The 19358-nt window shown below is 43.7% G+C and overlaps 1 protein-coding gene across 4 annotated transcripts in view; it reads left to right on the top strand.

The window, feature by feature from the left end:
• ep300b (EP300 lysine acetyltransferase b) overlaps positions 1-17931 on the top strand; it is a 32334-nt gene extending 14403 nt beyond the window's left edge. For 2 of the 4 annotated variants that reach the window (XM_006797977.2, XM_006797975.2), the window contains exons 18-30: positions 1288-1527; positions 2338-2426; positions 3542-3622; positions 4924-4980; positions 5131-5208; positions 5696-5763; positions 8811-8961; positions 10286-10546; positions 10656-10821; positions 11053-11220; positions 11304-11465; positions 13025-13306; positions 13439-17931. In XM_006797977.2, coding sequence (XP_006798040.2) covers positions 1288-1527; positions 2338-2426; positions 3542-3622; positions 4924-4980; positions 5131-5208; positions 5696-5763; positions 8811-8961; positions 10286-10546; positions 10656-10821; positions 11053-11220; positions 11304-11465; positions 13025-13306; positions 13439-16525 — 4890 coding nt within the window. In that variant the 3' untranslated portion in view covers positions 16526-17931. Of the gene's footprint in view, positions 1-1287; positions 1528-2337; positions 2427-3511; positions 3623-4923; positions 4981-5130; positions 5209-5695; positions 5764-8810; positions 8962-10285; positions 10547-10655; positions 10822-11052; positions 11221-11303; positions 11466-13024; positions 13307-13438 lie in introns of all 4 variants that reach the window. The other 2 variants (XM_006797976.2, XM_006797974.2) reach the window with 1 other exon arrangement.
• Positions 17932-19358: the final 1427 nt, after the last annotated feature.

The following is a 19358-nucleotide window of genomic DNA, read 5'->3' as shown; positions in this document are numbered from 1 at the left end:
TTCAGTTCCTCACCAGTAGTAGTGTAACGGTGTTCAGGTGGGCAGTGTGTAGAGGTGGGAGACCTTCAGTGGGTCCAATTTGGAGGGAAGACTACTTGATAAGATTCAGGATGCTTTTACTCTGAATCAGAGCAACTGTGTCTGTCCTCCCACTGCAAATATGAACATTAATAAACAGCAGTGATTAGCAAGCCTCAGGCTTTTGGCTCACATCTCGTTCTGGAGCACCCACATTCAAGGGATGTAACTTTCTGCTGCTGAATAACCATTCAGCTCTTTTTGGGTGGAATGTAACTTACAATAGGTTGGATTAATAAAAAACAAAATGAAGCACATTGCTGTGATATATATTCGGCCCTGTAATAGAAATTAGGCACTGCTTGTTTGTTTTTATCAGGGTTTTTTTTCCTCTTGTGAGTGTTTTCACTCAGAACCGATGGACCTCCTTTCTTGTTGGTTCCTTTCTTCTGACACTCCTCTCTGCCTCTTTTTCAAACTGTGCTTTAGTTTGAGGAGAAGCAGAATCCCTAAGACAGGAAAAGAAAAACAACCCAGAGAGTCGTCCCTCCTCTCACACTCACTTGCTTCACCTCAGCCCTGTTGATTTTAACTCAGCCAACATATTGCCGCTCGTGCTGCTAGCGTAGCTGACGCCGACCACTCGGCTGCTAGAAACAGTTTATCTCTGTCTGCCTTGTTGCTTTTGCCGCTGCTCTGTTCTTCTTGGTTTTGCACCCTGATCACAACCCAGAGACTCATTTTCCCCCCGGCTGTGTGGCAAAATGAGCCGACATACTTCCCAAAGCAAATTGATAAATAATAATTTCACAGTCACATTACTGGGTGTCATTTGCATTATGTTTACATGTCATCTTTTGGTAGTGTTTAAATGGGTGTATGAGCTGACAGCACAGACAGGGACTTGACTTTTAAAGTAGGGTGCAAAGCAGAGAGCTGGAGGGCAGAAGTTGTCATGTCTCTCTGTTTGCACGCGAACCTTCTTCTCTACAGCGCTCAACAACATTGTCCCCCTGCACCCTCTTCTCTCCCTACTCTGGTCCCGCCTGGTTGACTGCGACGCCGTCATCGCACCTTCACCTGATGACCACGACAACGATGACCTTGATCATACTCTTCTTCCCCATCTCTCAAACTCTTCCCTTGGGTGATCAAATGCTCCCACATCTTGCTGCTCTTTCCTCTCTCCCTGCTTCTAAATCTTTCTCAACTACCTGAACTTTACATTGACCTGCCATTCTTACCTGGACGGCGTCCCTTCCAAACCAGGACTACTTTGACATCGTGAAGAACCCCATGGACCTGTCGACCATCAAACGGAAGCTGGACACAGGGCAATACCAGGAGCCGTGGCAGTATATAGAGGACATCTGGTTGATGTTCAACAACGCCTGGCTGTACAACCGCAAAACCTCCCGCGTCTACAAGTACTGCTCCAAGCTGGCTGAGGTGTTCGAGTCGGAGATTGATCCCGTCATGCAGGGCCTAGGGTACTGCTGTGGGAGGAAGGTGAGGCAGAACCATGTTTTTTATCGTTCCTGTGTGTCTGCAGGTGTAGACTAATAAGTGAAAAACTTTATCTACTTTTTCTGCAAATCAAACCTGCTGAATAGAACCTTTTTTGTTTTGAATCTAGTTGAACTTCAGGTAGTTTCCAGAGTGGGTTTTCTTATTTCAGTTTGGTTTTTGTTGTTTGAAAATGTTGCATTTTAGTTTTTATTAGGTTCAGTGTTAACCTTGGTGTTTTTAATGATTACTATATGGAGGGCATATGTCAGAGGCAGGTATTGCAATAAAAACACACAACTTTTTGAAAGCAGTTGACTCCCAGTCTCAGTAAACACATACCAAACCAAATGTAACCAAACTATCAGATACTAAAACTAAAGATTTTTCCTGCATTTTAATTTTAGTTTTTGAAGTTCACAAAATCGTTTCAATTTTATTTTATTTAAAGTCTAGTTTTTATAGATATTTTGGTTAACTAAAATGTTTTTTTCACATCTTAATATTAGTTTTACTTTAGTTTTAGTTAATTGTAATAACCTTAGTTGTCTCCACTCAGACAAATCCTCCACATCACTGCGTGGATTAGGATATAGGATTAGATGAAGCTGAAAAGGGAGCAAAGAAATGTAATGTGTTAGTTAGTTTTGAATTCAGATAAGTTGTCCCCCTGGTTGCCATTGGAGACAAAGACCCCGAAGTCCATCTTTTTCTTTTTTTAGTCTGTGACTTTATGTAAACCTGGTACATCTAGTGTTAGTGTGTTTTTAAACATTTATTCATATGAGATTTCTTTTTGTCTCCTCATTGCAGTTTGAGTTTTCCCCCCAAACGCTATGCTGCTATGGAAAACAGTTATGCACCATCCAACGTGACGCTGCTTATTTTAGCTACCAGAACAGGTAAGGGCTGTCGGCAGAACTTAGTTCTCATTTATTTTTTTCTTTTTTGCTGTGACAATGCAGACAGTGAGATCACCTCGTATGTGTCGTGTCGTATTCCTCACACTGATATTTCCTACAGCATAGCATCAATCAGTCAGTTCAATCACAGAGGAGTTTTAATTTGGCTTCAAATGGTTACCCTGGCACCATCTCCATACTTCACCACTTTAATTTCCATGTTGTCGTCATTCATAAAGTGGGCTCCCGTCGTCCTGCACAGTTCCTCTTTTTTTAAAAACATTTGTTGCACCACTGTTCTCACAACCAAGTTGATTTCACATTTTCTAAAATGTACCGCCATGAGCAGAGTGGGAGGAGGTGGTGGTGGTGTCATGCTCGTCACCAGAAGAAAGGTTCCCACTTTATAAATGACCAGAAAGGATGATGGGTCTCTGTTGCTTTACCATTTAATAATTAATTTTTTTCCTCATCCACCTTTTCATGTATGGAGACTCCTCACTCCCTTCCTCCTCCACAGCTCCTAGTGGTCTCTCATGTTGCTGTAATGTTGTTGTTGTTGTTGTTTATCACTGAACGTCTGATGCTAATCTTTGCTTTGCCTTGGCTCTCTGTCCTCTGTTGGTTGTTGTTCACATCCTTCTCCTTCCATGCTCCTCGACCCCTCCTCCCTCTGTCCCTCCCTCTTCATCGTCTCCGTCTGATCTGTAACGTTTTATTTCACGCTTTTTTTTTCTTTTTCTTTTTTTATATTCATTTTGACCTCCCTTTCCCCGTCTCCCTCCCCTCCCTCCTCCCTTTTCCCTTCCCTTCTCCTCCCCCTCTCTCCCTCCTTGTGTTTTTTAACGCTTGTGATGTCTGCATTGGCCTGCTTTGGTGTGACCAATCATCCACTCCGAAATTTACGCGCAAAATCAAAACACCCGCCCACACAAAAACCCTGCATCACGATTGGCTGCCGGCGACGACCTACCTTGCCCTCTGCCTCCTCCTGTGTGTCCACCCCCTGGCCTGTCCTGCCCTGATTGGCGGCTGCTTCTTCGTGCCCTCTCTGTGATTGGCTGTGCTGATGACGAACGGTGTAGTTCACCAAAATATGGGCTTCTTGCTGACAGGTATCACTTCTGTGAGAAGTGTTTCAACGAAATCCAAGGCGAGAGTGTCTCCCTGGGGGATGACCCCTCCCAGCCTCAGACGTGAGTACCATCACATTGTCTCCTTCATGCAACGCACAACACAAGACAGCTTGCTTCATCTCAGAGGTCCTTGTGTAATGCTTGAAAACCACTCCTTTTCTTTAGGCTATCAAATATATTTGTGAATTTATTAAAAACTAATTAGAAACATTATTTTGTTTTTGTTTTTTTTAAGAAGAAATGCTTCTGTCCTCCTGAGTGAAACACAGTTTAACACACTGATTTGGATAGGGTTGTTGTGAATGCAGTGAAAGACTATTGTGCAAGTGACCAGCACTAAATTACGTCACGAAAATATCATTTAGTGATCAAAAATACAGTTTAAAAGTTAGTTTATGTCCTCTAAACGGTATCATCAGTGTCTCCCAACACTGCAGAGCAGCTTTTCTGCAGCGATGCCTCCACAGAGGAACATCTTTGGAAATAAAACTGCACAAAAAAAGTGTTAACAAAACTAAATATTAAGTTGTTACCTTTAAAAGGCACTCAAATGTCTCCTGTTGTGTACACCTGTAGCTGAGCTGCAGTTTTTTTGTTTTGTTTGTTAGTTTTGTTTTTAGTTCCTCAAGCCGCTTTTTCTTAATTAATGTTACTGTTGTAAAAGCATTGTATTTTTATTAGTGGCGCCACACTGTAGTGATTCACTCATTTGCTTAACACACATAAGATTCCAGTTCAAGATCGGGAGGACTTCTGGTGTAAAATCTGCTGAAAGAAGCTTCACTTCTTTCCTTTTTATAATTTAAGTCTGTGTTTCTCTTAGGTGTGGATTTGTTGCTTGTCTGTATTTGATTTCACTGTAACATAATTGTCCTGGAGCTTTCTGTTAGCCAAAATGAGAACCAATGCCACACACTTATCACACATGGTAGTAAACTGAGCTCAGCCTGGGCAAAACATTCGCTAAGTGTCATCTTGCAGCTTAGGAAACAGGCTGCAGATTTTACTGATCAAATGAATAATGAAATAATCAGTCACAAAGTTCTAGTCCTGATATTTATTGACCCAGTTGTTGAATGAGCGAGAAAATGGTCCAGATAATTAACCGTGAGTCCTGTAGGATTAAACAGTGTTGAGCTGCACAGGATTAGTTTGTGGCGGCTCTGTGGGTTAGAAGAGCTTCCTATTATTGCTTTGTCTTCCACGACAGATGATCAGGATGAGAGCATGTAGAGGGGAAGTGTTGAGGCAGTGGGCACATTTTGAATTTGTTGTAAACGTTTCCGAATGAAGGAAACGCAGCCTGCAGTCTGCAGAAGGCTGAGTTGATTACAGCTGGTTCTTTCTGATTTTTCCCACAGCTCCATCAACAAAGACCAGTTCCAGCGGAAGAAGAACGACACGCTTGACCCCGAGCTGTATGTAGCCCTTCTTCACTCATTTGAGAGCCATTATTGTGTTAAAGGTTCTCGAGGAATCGAGCGGGTTATTTCCTCGGGTGTGATGTTTTCACTGTACTAACTTTTGAACGTCTGTCTTTTGTCTCCTCGCGCTCTCTCCCCGCTCAGACTTGTGGAATGTATCGACTGCGGCCGTAAAATGCACCAGATCTGCGTCCTCCATAATGAAACCATATGGCCGTCAGGGTGAGCCAGCTATCACAGACACACACGCGAACACACACGCTCTCTGCACAGTGCATTGCGTGACTGGGTCTGGAATATAATCTCTATTCTTTTTTTTTTTTTCTTTTTTTTAACTAAAATCACTTAATATGCCCAACTACAAATGTTGGGTCTGACATTCACATTTCCAGCTGCTGCTGATTTAAAATAGGTTTTAAATCTCAAACGCTACATCGGGGTGGGGGTGTCAAAAATGCCTGACAGCGTGGTGGCAGTCCCGTAGCAAAGAGACTCATTCCTCCAAGATTGACCTCCCTACATGTGCGATCTGTTTTTAATTGAGAGATGTGAGTGATTTCCCACTCATTAGAGTTGTTTAAAGAAAGGAGGACTAGCATGAAAGGCCGAGTCATGTCTTGATTAGAGCCGCTTTGTCACTGTCACTGCTGATTATTGTGACAGAGCTGATGGTAACCTCCAAATCTAACCGTTGACTTTTCACTTTCAGATTTGTTTGTGACAGCTGTCTGAAAAAGGCCAATAAGACACGGAAAGAAAACAAATACGCCGCCAAAAGTAAGTGGAATAAAGCTGGGCTCGTCTAATGCTTAGTCCTTACAGCTCTGCTTCTCTTCTTCGCCCTACCCACATATTTTTAATAAAGCACCTGTTTGAGAGAGGCAACTAATCAGAAGAAAATTGGCTTGGACAATTATTTTGATCAGTGCTGAGATTGTGATTATGTGTCAGGATTGGTCATCGATTTTTATATATTTATTGTAGTGACAAATGTTTTTATTGCACTGTCACATAAACATAACACTGCGTTCACACTGTTATAACACTGGTGTGCTACATTACTGCTAATGTACAAATCTTCTCTTCACATGAATTCAATGCCTCTCTTAGAAGATAAATGAAAAATGTATATAATTTAAAAAATGTACCAAAACTTGCCACAGAATAAAATTAATGTTGACTGTCTTTATGTTTACATTATGCTACATCACTGTTAAACAAACTTGATAAATTAATCTAGACAAATAAGGTTTGTGTCACCGGCAGTAAGTATGGATTTACTTCCACTAATATATGTTTCAAGCGCAAGCATGAATAAAACCTTCAGTATATATTTTTTTCATCTTTATTGTCGTGAAATATTGTGATTATAATTTCAAGGCAATATCAGCCACCCTCTACTTCCTCATTTAAAGTGTGACCTAGAGATGAGGGGCAAAAAATTAGACTGACCGACGAGTCTAAAACTAGGAAACACAGTTAAAATCTAAAATAACAAAACAATAAATCATCGAGCCATTTTATCCCAATTATGTGAAATCGAGTCTCGGGGGCAAGGAAGACCCGACCTCCTTTTTGCCAGCCACCTCCTCTTGTCTGGGGAATCACCAAGGCATTCCCAGGCCAGCCAAGAGGGAGATTGTGTCCTGGGTCTCCCCCGGGGGGCCTGCTCTCAGTAGGACATCCCTAACCCGAACACCTTACCTAAGAGGCACCTGCGTTAGCTGGCTCCTTTTGATGTAGAGGAGCAGCGGCTCTACTTTGAGCCCCTGCTGAATGACTGAACTCCTCACCCTATGCTAGTGAAGAGCCCATCCACCCTTTGGAGAAAGCTTATTTCCACCGCTTGTGTCCACAATTTCATTATTTTTTCCTTTAAAAGAAAAACGATAATAGTGTTAACAAAAAGATCAGGCTGAGATTAAAAGCACAAAAGTAGCCAAAGTAGTATTTTCCCTGGACATTGAGGCAACAGTAACTAAAGTAACCTAACCTTGAAAATCTGTCTGGGTTGTTGTATCTTTGATCTTTTTAGCTGCTTGAAGCCCTCACTTCGAAGCATGTAACCGCATCAGTGATTTCTGTCCACTGTATGCTCTTCCTGTCATGTGGAGTGCAGCTCACAAATGCTCCAGTGGTGCTCGGCAGGCTCTTTTGTTTACATCTGGGTTGCACATCAGCAGCTGTTAGTATCTCCTCCTTCGTAGCCTGGTTATACTCGACGGTGTGGTTTTTGCCTCAAGTGGTTAAACAAGTTTGTTTTCACCTTCAGCAGGAACACGTTTCTTGTATATTTTGAAAAGCACTGCACTTCAGATGTTTTTGAGGCAGTGTCCTTTATATGTACTTAGTCATCATCTGACACAGTTTTTAGGAATGCTCAGGATCATCTAATTGTTGCAGGCACTAGGGAGTGTAAATCTATGGCACTGTCATAGCAATAATATGACCTTATGTCTTTATACCAGTATTATCGCAGACAGTATGATAGTGCAATTCATTTATTTACACTTTTAAATACCAGTTTCTACAATTCTGTTCAGTATTACCCCCCTGCTATACACTGCAGGATAAATGAGGATTATTTTGAACTGTAAATTGTGCAAAGTTACTAGAATGGTGTTGTTTTTGTCACCAGCAGACTCAGAAAAACAGTAAAGAAAGCTGCCAACAAGGTTAGGAGTAATAACACACTGGATCATTAGTCTGTGTATCAGAAAGTAGAGAGTATCCTGCTGTGTAGGGATGTTTATGCTGAACATAGCTTAAGGATATTGTGACACGTGGCTCTTTTTTGTTTTTTGACATAGATTTGGATTTTACTCAACTAGTTTTACAAAAACTATGCCTGGTTAGCATTAGTCATCCATGCTGAAAGAAGGGATTTCTCAGTGTTTTTATAAGTACATTTAACTTAGAAATGCCATCCTATACATAAACTTGAGTTTCCCTTCATTTCTTTACACTTTGCTTTCCAATGATCCAGACCGTCCTGACTTTAGTTTTTTGTGTTTTCGTGGTCTTGAGCAGCAGTTTCTTCATCTTCCAAAGTTTTTGGACATTGGCTGCTTTTTCAGTCCAGTCCTTGCATCTGACCTTTTTCAGGTCCAGTTTGATCGGGTAGTCTTTTGAAATGAAATTTGCCTCCCATCAGTTCTAGCAATGCGCTTTCTTCTGATGCTTTATAGCTCTGATATGTGCATCAGTGTAATCGGTATACCAGGAAATCATGCATCAACAAAAGTTCCCCTTAGCTTGGAATTCAAAGTGCAATTAAAAGCGTTATTTTTTAATGCATTATATTTTCAAATTCATTGCAATTAATGCGTTAAATTTCCACCCCTACTTTAAACACTTTGTTACTAGCAGCCTGTCACAAAAACACATTGTTTGTTCCCTTTTCTTTAGTTTAATATATGAAAATGCCATCGGTAACACCGTTTGGCAGACATAAAATGGTGTTTTTGCACCAATGAGTTGATTCATTGAGATATCTCCCATATCTCTGTGGGGTGTGCAGTGTGTGCTTTAAAAACCTGAGGAAACTGAACAAATGGAGGACAAAAGATTAGATTGATTATACTGGAGTGAGACTGATGAAATGATGTGTTGTATGGAGGTCTGTTTCCTGGATACAAGGTAGTAGATAATTGTTGGTGGAGGTTTTCAATGAATGAAGTCAGAAAAAGGCTCTGTCCCACAGCTGCAGCCAGTTTTTCACAAATAAAGAAGTTAAAATACTTGTTCACCAAAAACTACAGTGTGAGAATAGTGGTACCTCTCAGCTCTGTTATTTGGTCACACCTGTTTCTCTGTTTCCGCAGGGCTTCCTCAAACCAAGTTGGGGAACTTTTTAGAAACACGCGTGAACGACTACATCAAGCGGCAAAACCATCCCGAGTCTGGAGAGGTCACCATTCGTGTGGTCCATGTCTCAGACAAGGTGGTTGAAGTCAAGCCGGGAATGAAGTCCAGGTAAACAGTTAAATTTCACTGCTGCTGCAGGTTTTTGGGGAACATAATTACTGATTAGAGGTGGGAATCCCATGGAAACTCCTAATTGCTATGGGAGGAGTTATTAAGCTGTGATTTTGGTAGGTGAAAGTTTTGAGGTGCTACATATTATTACATGTATTAACAATAATATCAGTTTGTGCATAAAAAAATGTAAGTGAAGGGTAAAAAGTTAAGATCATGTTTGTCAGTTTTGCAGGAACAATGATTTAACAACTCTAAATCAGTTTAGTTAAATAAAGCCCAAAAATGTAAAAATAAATGACTATGGAAGGAAAAAATAATATAGTGCAGAATAGTCGGTGGAGTGGTATAGAGACTAATAGAAGTGGAGAATGGATCATCATTTCTTCATTCAGGAGTTGTTGGGGCTGATATTTTGTCTCAGCGCTAATCGCCTCTAAATCACTGCAAATTTAACAGCTGGAAGGAGTCTTGCTCAGGAGCATCTGTGAGTGTGAGAAAACACTGATCCCTGTTCTACATAGAGTTAGAGCAGATATATCAGCGTGGCAGATATATCGGTGGATATTGATACTGATATGTTATCGGTATCATTCTTTATATCAGTGTTTGTAATGGTCAATAAATGAAAATTAAAGTAAAAAAACATAGGAGAGAAATATCCTAAACAAGGTTATGAGATGTAGTGTTGTGTATATTGTCCTCTAGGGGGCACTCTGCACCTTCCCTGTTAATATCATTTGTTTGAAACCCGATAAACGCTCAAAACAATATTTTAAACTGCATTGTCCTACTATCTTAGTAGAAACTCATTAAGAAAAACTACAGATAACAAATGTTGGGTAAATCTGTGTCTGCTTTGTGTGTCTGAAATGAATAAGAAAACCATCAGCTAATATATCAGAGTTTTAAATGACCAAATATTCTGTCGGGCTCTGCATGCATGCATGTATGAATCCTTGAGGGAATCAGTGAGAAGAATACTTCCCTACGTTTCACAGCTAAGAGGCAAATCATTATGAGATTATCAAAAGGGAAGATGAGAGGTGACTCAGCAGTGAGTGAGGAGATTAAAGATTAAAACAAGTGTCCAGCAATTCGAGAAGGAGGAAAGCTGCAATCTGAATCTATTTCAGTGATTACTTGCGTCTCATTTAACATCCAACCCCTTTGGCTTTGACAGTTTTGTCCTAACCAGATTTTAGCTCACTAAAAGCGCTGCATGGCTGTAGTCTGTGTTCACACGTCCCACAGTCAAGTTTCTTCATTTGCTGATAATGTTTGACGCCGGTTTTCTTCACCTATTTTTGTTCCCTGTCAGGTTTGTGGACAACGGAGAGATGGCCGAGTCTTTCCCGTACAGGATGAAAGCCCTGTTTGCATTCGAGGACATTGACGGAGCGGACGTTTGCTTTTTCGGCATGCACGTTCAAGAGTACGGCTCAGATTGCCCTCCTCCCAATCAGAGGCGAGTGTACATTTCCTACCTGGACAGCGTGCACTTCTTCAAACCTCGACACCTCAGGACTGCAGTCTATCACGAGATCCTGCTGGGCTACCTGGAGTATGTCAAAAGGCTGGGGTAAGACAGGAGCTTAGAGTTTCTTTGTGTTACATTTGCTGTTTCTGAATGCTTTTAGTTGCATGAAAAGCTCAGTTTTATATAAAGGCTCCTTGTCTCCCTGTCTCAGGTTTACAACAGGGCATATCTGGGCCTGTCCTCCTAGTGAAGGGGATGACTACATCTTCCACTGTCACCCACTGGACCAGAAGATCCCCAAGCCTAAACGCTTGCAGGAATGGTACAAGAAGATGCTGGACAAGGCTGTGTCTGAGCGCGTAGTCCATGATTACAAGGTGAGACAGTTTAGCCCTAATTCTCATGCTCTGTGTCTGGTTGTCCCCGATTCTTTGAGCAAATGAGTCCATTTACAAGCTGTTCTTGTAGGTACTCTGGTAGTTTCATGTGGCTTCTTACAGTTTCCATCGCCCTGGACTGTCTTTAAAATAGTTTTCTTGCATGCTTTGTGTGACCCTCTGAAACCTCATTAACAGCATTACCTTGTTTCGTCCTCGTCATCCCTTTAGGACATTTTCAAGCAGGCAACAGAAGACCGGCTGACCAGTGCCAAGGAGCTGCCATACTTTGAGGGCGACTTCTGGCCTAACGTCCTGGAGGAGAGCATCAAGGAACTGGAACAGGAGGAGGAGGAGAGGAAGAGGGAGGAGAACAGCACCTCTAATGAGAGCACAGATGTGAGTGGAACAATGTCCTCAATTTTTGTCACAATATATATTGGTGGTGTGCTCTTGCTTAATTGACATTTAAACATTCACAGGCCATAAAAGGAGACAGCAAGAATGCCAAAAAGAAGAACAATAAAAAGACGAGCAAGAACAAAAGCAGCTTGAGCCGAGCCAATAAGAAAAAACCAGGGATGCCCAACGTTTCCAACGACCTTTCCCAGAAACTTTACGCCACAATGGAGAAACATAAAGAGGTATGCAAGTCTAATATAGTCGTAGTGCCGCTGCTTACTCTCTTACTCGACACTGCAGTATATTTATACCACTATCAGCCATCAGACTGATTTGTGGAGCAGTTCTGATATTACTTACTTAATACGGCTGCATTAAAACACAAAGCTCAAAGATGCCTTTTGGCAACACAACCATTAACAAGAAAGTCACCTTGTTTCATGGCCTGTATATAAAAGATGGAAACAGCCACTGTTATGCCACTGCTGGTTTGTGAGCTCCCGTTTTTGAAGCTTCATCCATACCATCATGACCTGTCGTCAGCTGTGTTTTTGGCACCAGAAGTGACTACAGCTGGACAAAAGGGGGAAGTGAAGTTATCAGCTGACACCAAAAAGCAAGTTGCACACATACATTGTATGCAACAGACTAATAAAATCCTTTAATTTCACGCACTGAAATAAATTATTTTGAAGAGGCCACAAAGCAAGGAGCTGCATTTAAGTCTGCCCCAGTTCAGAGGTCCAGTTCTGTGACACCTAGCAGGAAGCTAGTGGTCTGAGTGGCACCTACTTGACCTTTAAAGCAACTACGCTTCTAATGATCCTCAACTTTAAGGCTTAAAAAAAAAGAGACCAAAATTGTTTAGTGCAATGATGGTAACATTTTATTTTAAAAAAACAAAAAACAAACAAAAAAACACTGACTCACTGATCTGCAGGGGGAAAAAAGACACATTTTCCCTCAGTTTTATCTTCCCGCATAAAAATACCAAATCAGATCTTGTTAACCCTTTAAAGCCGGTCAGAGCGGGCATGCTCTGTTTTGCATAACTATTTTAAAATCCCGGTAGCACTGCAACCACGTGAGCTAGCGCAATAATTTTTTTTGCATATGAAACCTGAGGAGTTGTACTTACATCTTATGCCATTAGTTTGTCCTAGGTCACGGTTTCCTTCCACATATAGCTTTGCAAAAACTGCATAAAAAGCACTTGCAGCAACAAATACATAATATTCCAGAAACAGGCTTGGTTTTTTACCATCAGGGCCTCATGAGCCTATACTCGTGTTTTTAAAAGTTATCTTTGACTTTATGACTTTCTGTGTCGTTTCTGGGATGCTTAGGACTCATATTGCACTGCTGGAAATAGTTTATTTTGATGCATATGCTGCTTTTTTGCAAATTTGCATTATAATATTTATTTTCGTTTTTCCTGCAGTTTATAAAAATTGGTGTATTTCAAAAATAAAACTATGAAGACACTCAAAATAAATTTCCTGTGCTGGGAAACTATTTTGTGCAACTTTTTTGTATTTACAGTTTTGAGGGATAAACCTCTTAAATTTCTCTAACTAGAAATATATGTTAAAAAAACAAAAACAACTTTCAATTTTTTTTGTAGTTTATTGCACTTTTTTGCAATTTATGTAATTACTATGCACTTAATGCATATATATTATTAAAATTTGGGCTATAATGGTTGTATTGATGTATAGCAACTTGGTTCTATGGTAGGTCTTAAAGGGTTCAAGGTTGGTTAAATATTAGGTTAAATATTTTCCTCGCTTTTAACTGGCAGGTCTTCTTCGTCATCCGCCTCATTGCTGGTCCCACCGCCAACTCACTGCCCCCCATCACCGACCCAGATCCTCTAATGGCCTGCGATCTGATGGACGGCCGTGATGCCTTTCTAACTCTGGCCAGAGACAAGCACTTGGAGTTCAGCTCTCTCAGGAGGTCCAAGTGGAGCTCCATGTGTATGTTGGTGGAGCTCCACAACCAGAGCCAGGACCGCTTCGTCTATACCTGCAACGAGTGTAAACACCACGTGGAGACTCGCTTCCACTGCACTGTCTGCGAGGTGAGAAACATTTAAACTGTACTTTATGAATATGCAAATCTTTTTTTAAAGCACAATTTTTCATTTCACAGTAGCATATGTTAATCTATCAGTTTTGTGTTATTAAACTATTAATTTTGCCTAATTTTCCAGGACTATGACTTGTGCATCACCTGCTACAACACTAAGGGTCATGAGCACAAGATGGAAAAGCTGGGGCTTGGCCTGGATGACGACAGCAGCAACCAGGCAGCGGCAGCTACTCAAAGCCCCGGTGACTCTCGCCGCCTCAGCATCCAGCGCTGCATCCAGTCGCTGGTCCACGCTTGCCAGTGTCGCAATGCCAACTGCTCGCTGCCGTCCTGTCAGAAGATGAAGCGCGTTGTGCAGCACACAAAGGGCTGCAAGCGCAAGACCAATGGCGGCTGTCCTATCTGCAAGCAGCTCATTGCTCTGTGCTGCTACCACGCCAAACACTGCCAGGAGAACAAATGTCCTGTCCCGTTCTGTCTGAACATTAAGCAGAAACTCCGGCAGCAGCAGCTGCAGCACAGACTGCAGCAGGCCCAGATGCTGAGAAGGAGGATGGCCACCATGCAGCGGGTGACCCAGCCAGCTGGAGGGCCACCGGGCGGATCTGCAGTTGGACTTCCATCACCAGGAAACAATGTTACCACAGCGCCTAGTACCCCAACATCTGGTGGAACGCAACCCCCAACTCCTCAAACCCCGACTCAGTCAATGCCTCCAGTCTCGCAGCAGGGAATGGGTCCTGGTCCAGGAGTGCAGCAGCAGCCAGGAGGGATGCCTCCCCAGCTTGCCCTTCATCATCAGTTCCAGCAAATTCCAGGAGGGGGAGGTGGTGGTGGGATAATGAACTCTCCACAACATCAGCAGCAGCAGCAGCAGCCGCCCAGTGGAGCAGTGACCAACCCTCAGCAGCTCCAGCAGCACCACAACAGTTTGCCTCAATTTTCCAGCAGACCTCCAGGCTCCACACCGGTCCACCAGTCCCAAGGTAAACCAGTCCTTGGCTCTGCCACGCCTCCCCAACAACAGCAGCAGCCTGGTGGCGCTGTCATGACTGGAAACATTGGGAGCCAGCAACCTCCTAACCAGCCGCCGAGCCAGCCCTCCCTTCCACAGCAGCAACCTTCTGGCCCTCCACCGGCAGCTGTAGAAATCGCTATGAAGATTCAGCAGGTGGCTGACGCTCAAAGGAAGATGGCACTACAGAGACAGGCAGCCCAGGCAGCTGGAAAGTTGATGCCTTCTCACTCTCAACATCAACAAGGTCAAGGTCAGCAGATGGGCATGGGACACCCAGGGTCTGTAGGCATGGTAGGACCCCAGGGCATGCCACCGCAGACCCAAGTGGCAGTGACAGCTGCTCGGGTCCACATGGATCAGCAGCAAGGTGCTCCTACAGGGATGATGGTTGGCACCAGCGGGCCCATGCAGCAGCCTCCTCAGCAAGGTAACATCCCACAGGGCCAGCTCCCCCCTCAGGTACAGCTCCAGCAGCAGAGGATGGGAGCTCCACTTCAGAACCCACAACAGCAGCAAACACAGTGGACAGCCCAGGGGATGCCGTCCCACCAGAGGCAAGCTATGATGAACCAAGTGGGCCACACTGGCATGATGGCCGCTCAGCAGCAGCAGCAGCAGCACCAACAGGCTCAGGGCCATGCTGCCTTGATGAATATGGTGCAGCAGCAGCAAGGCGCTGGAGGCGGGGTCACAGGGGGAGGTGTACCTGGAGCGACTGGTATCCAGGGGGTTGGCGCTGCTGGTGGAAACTTCCCCCAAGCAGCCCTCCAGGAGCTGTTACGGATGCTCCGGTCACCTAGCTCTCCACCTCAGCAACAGCAAGTCCTCAACATCTTGCGGTCAAACCCACAGCTGATGGCTGCTTTTATCAAACAGAGGGCATCAAAGTATAAGGGGGGGCAGGGGGGCCCTGGCGGACCAGGGGGTGTGCCGGGAGGACCAGGTCCCACAGGGGGGCCTGTTGGAAATGTCATTGGAGGTGGGGCACCACAGGTGAACTTGAATGCTGCTGGTGTTAGTCAGCCAGGCATGCACATGGGGGGTCAGGGAGGGGCCAATGTGAACATCGCCACCATGGCTCAGCTGCAGCAAGTACAGCAGCTGCAGCAGCAGCAGCAGCAGAGGCCAATGCTCAGCGGTTTACAGCAGCAGCAGGTTGCAGCTCTGCAGCAGCAGCAGCAGCAGCAGGGAGTGGGGAGAGGAATCCAGGGCCAGGGGCCACAGATGGGAAACATCAGCAATCCTCAGCTTAGAGACTTGTTCATGAGACGGCATCTTCAGCAGCAGCAGCAGCAGCAGCAGATGGGTATTAATCATGGTCAGTTTCAGCAACCACAGCCACCACAGGGCCAGGGATTCATGGGACAGCCGGGGATGCAGCCTCCCACTGTGGGACAGGGTCCTCCTGGAGGTCCGCCTCTTGGTCCCCAGCAGCCTGGTGGTCCACCGGGCCAGCAGGGGCAAGGCTACCCAGGCTCCGTGGCCCAGCAGCAGGCACTCCAACAGAGGCTTCAACAACAGCATCACCTCCAGATGCAGCAGCAGCAGCAGCAACATACCATGGCTGGCCTGCCAGGGGGTGATGCAGGTCCAGGTGGAGAGGGTGTAGGAGGCCCTCAGCAGCCACCCCAGGTCCCTCAATCTGCACAAAGTGGACCCCAACCTTCTCAGGCCCTACAAGTGCTCCACCAGAGGCTGCTCCAGCAGCGACATATGGGCCCCGCTGGGTCACCAGCCCAGCACAGTAACCCCATGAGCCCTCAGCAGCCGCAGCAGATCGCCCAGTCTCCACATCCACACCTGCAGGGCCAGCCTCTGCCCACATCCTTGGCTAACCAGGTGCGGTCCCCACAGCCGTCACCCAGACCCCAGTCCCAGCCGCCGCACTCCAGCCCGTCCCCACGCATGCAGCCTCAGCCTTCTCCGCACCACATCTCCCCCCAGTTGCAGACAGGTTCGCCACACTCAAGCCATCTAAACCAGCACCACCCGGGAATGGTAGTTCCTTCACAGCAACAGCAGCAGCCAACGACTCAGCAGCAGCAGCAGAACACTATGGAGCAATTTGGGTCAGACCAGAGTGCCATGCTGTCCCAGCTGAGTGGCATGGCCGGTCTGCACGGGCCAGGGGGCAACAGCCAGGACCCGCTGAGCCAGAACATGAATCACAACCCTTTAAACATCATGTAGGACTTCTCCTCAAAGTGTCAAGCTGAGCTGAAGTTCTCTGTGATCCTTCGCACAGACTGCACTCGCCCAGGACAGTATTACTGTTATTATTCAGCCTTCCCTTTCTTTTTTTTCTTCCTTTTTTTAATACTATTATTAAATGTTATTTAAAATGTTTTCAATAAAGATGCATTGAACTGAACTTCCTATGGGAGATGAACAATAAATCAAGCAGTTGTTAAATGAATTAGAATAAATAAATTGTAAGTTATTGCTGTTAATATATATATATTTTTTGCCAATTGTGGACAAAGAGGGAGTTGGCTTCTCTAGCACCCCCACCCACCCCCATCCTGCCACCTGTTACAGAGTACACAAAAGGTGATATTTTTGGGGGATAAATACAAGTACTTGCCTTTTTTGTTGTTGTTGTTGTTGTTTTTTCAGAAATGGTTTTTAAGATTTTAAAAGTGATCGAGAATTAAAGAGGAAATGATTTCATGCATACAATTTTTTTTTTAAAATAAATATATATCCATTTTGTTTTGCTTATGTCAAACTCTTTCTGTTTTAGAGTGATGTGGATAATTGTTAATGTAGATCCAAACACGATGCATATCTTCCCTTTTTTTATTTTTTAATGTTTGGGTTTGCTTTATTTATTTCTTTTATTTTGGGAGGGGGCGGGGTTATGTACCTTGAGACTGCTACGATTCCTATAGAAATATATTTTTGTTATTGACTGTTAAGATTTAGATGTCTGTAGTCGACTCTCTCCAGCTGGGGAAAATGTTGGTGTTTTCTCGCAGAGGTTGAGGGTCTGCTCCGAGTCTGACGTGTTGAACGGATGTGTTTCCGACGTTCCCGGACAGCTTTTTGTTTTTCTGGGACATCAGTCATGCTGGAAGACACTCTTCTCCCCCCGCCTCACAAACATGCAAAGCCCTCTCCCTCGAATGTGTGTGCACTCCTTCCTTTTTAAAGACGCTTAAAACGGAGCAGTGGAGGCTTGGGGAGGGGGGTGCATACCTGTGTGCCTGTAACATTTTGAGTACATTGGCTGGGATATGAAAAACAAAAAGAGTGGGGTGGGGTTTTAGTGTTTTTAGGATTCTGCTGTTTTGAAGTAAACAGAGGATAACGATCCAAATGAACTGTGTTGCACAGAACTGAGGCAAAAGAAGGTGATGTGAGCAGCTGGTTTCCGTCTCTTTCTGCCTCGTCCCCTTTGCTGCTTCCCTTGGACTTTAAATCCCCCCTGCCTACTCTTTGAGAGGGAGTTGGGGTGAGCTTCCTCCCCATGAACTCCATCCTCTTTATCTTTCTGCTAAGACCTTTGGGAGGTTAATTTAATATTTTTTACTGTACAAAGGAAACAAACTGTGGACTCAAATACTGTTTTTATAATAAAATGAAAATTACCAATAGCGGTGCGTCCTGTGTGTGGCTCTTTGTTAGTGCTGTGCAATATCGATCCAATAAACACAGGGCCAGCCAATACGATACTAATAACCTATAAAGGCAGCCTGTATAAGCAAGAATCAGTGTGCCATGATTTATCAGATTATAAATTGCACATTCTAAGCACTGGATTGAGGATTACTAAATCATTTTTACTTTTCACAATAATTACTTGATAATAAAGAACATCTTTCAGCATTTCATGCATTTTGAAACTAGGCTTTCAGAGACCTGGAAATGTTCCCGTCTCTAAAGCACTTTGGGTCAACTTCTGTAGTTTAAATGTGTTAAAAGACTAAAGAAAATTGACATGACAGTTGACAAAAAGATTCAGACATTTTTCACAGTGCATGTTTGAGGTACATTTTTCATTTCCAAATAAGGAAAAATACATATTAGAGGATAGAAACAAAGTATCGATCTGATGCCAATACCAGCGTTGGTGTTGACGGATGAAATGTGCTACAGACGAGCTCCACATCAGGCGCTCACATCCAAACCACAACCATTCCAAAGTGATCTCTCAGGGATACAGTTTTGAAAGCTTAGAAGAATCACTTAGCTGTCCCAGACTTCCCATTAATCCAGTCTTATGACGTTAAATACATGATCAATGACGAAGATGATCACAGTTTACAAGCTTCTGCTTGCCCTTGATCCTCAATCTGGGGGGCTATTTGCACATTTTCCAGCGTGATATCACGAGATAAAAATGATAACTAAATGGCCTGGAGATCATCAAATTCACATTTTGGATCCATGGCCAGGAAACTCCCCAGATCTTAATCCAACTGAGGATTAGTGGTCAATCCTTTAAAAGCAGGTGGACAAGGAGAAGCCAGCAAACTGTGATCGCCATCAATCAGGATTTGGCCAAGAAGCTGATATCCAGCAACAGAAATGATGAAGAAGAAGGGCTGAGGCTGCAAACACAGAGCACTTTGTATAGATTTGATTTATTTGCCAGTGAAGTCTTACTTAAACTTAACGTAATGCTTACTTTGTTCTTTGCTACATCACAGAAACAACAGCATTTGTCTATGTCCACATCTCTCTGGATATTTCTGTGAGTGTGTGGAGTTACAAAAAGCACCCATTTATGGCATCACAGTTCAGTTCTTTGTTTGTAACATCTAACCCTGAACACTTTGTCATTGCCAAGAAAGGTCAAGAAATGTGACGCTTGCTAAACCCTGAACCTGCTTCATGCTGAAGACTCACGGCCGTGATGCAACGAAGATAGCTTACAATAAAGGACACAAAATTCAAAGAACAAGCTTGGAACACCCTGATGGTTACAGAGCGGTACATCATAACTAAGTAACAACCAGCCCGAAAAGCTTATATGAGTGTATCATTAATTAAACATGAACAGTTACTTAATGGTTATCAG

The sequence above is a fragment of the Neolamprologus brichardi genome, chromosome 4 (genome assembly GCF_056152115.1).
Source record: "Neolamprologus brichardi isolate AB-2024 chromosome 4, ASM5615211v1, whole genome shotgun sequence".
Lineage (NCBI taxonomy): Eukaryota > Metazoa > Chordata > Actinopteri > Cichliformes > Cichlidae > Neolamprologus > Neolamprologus brichardi.
This window is presented reverse-complemented; position numbering and strand designations above follow the sequence as displayed.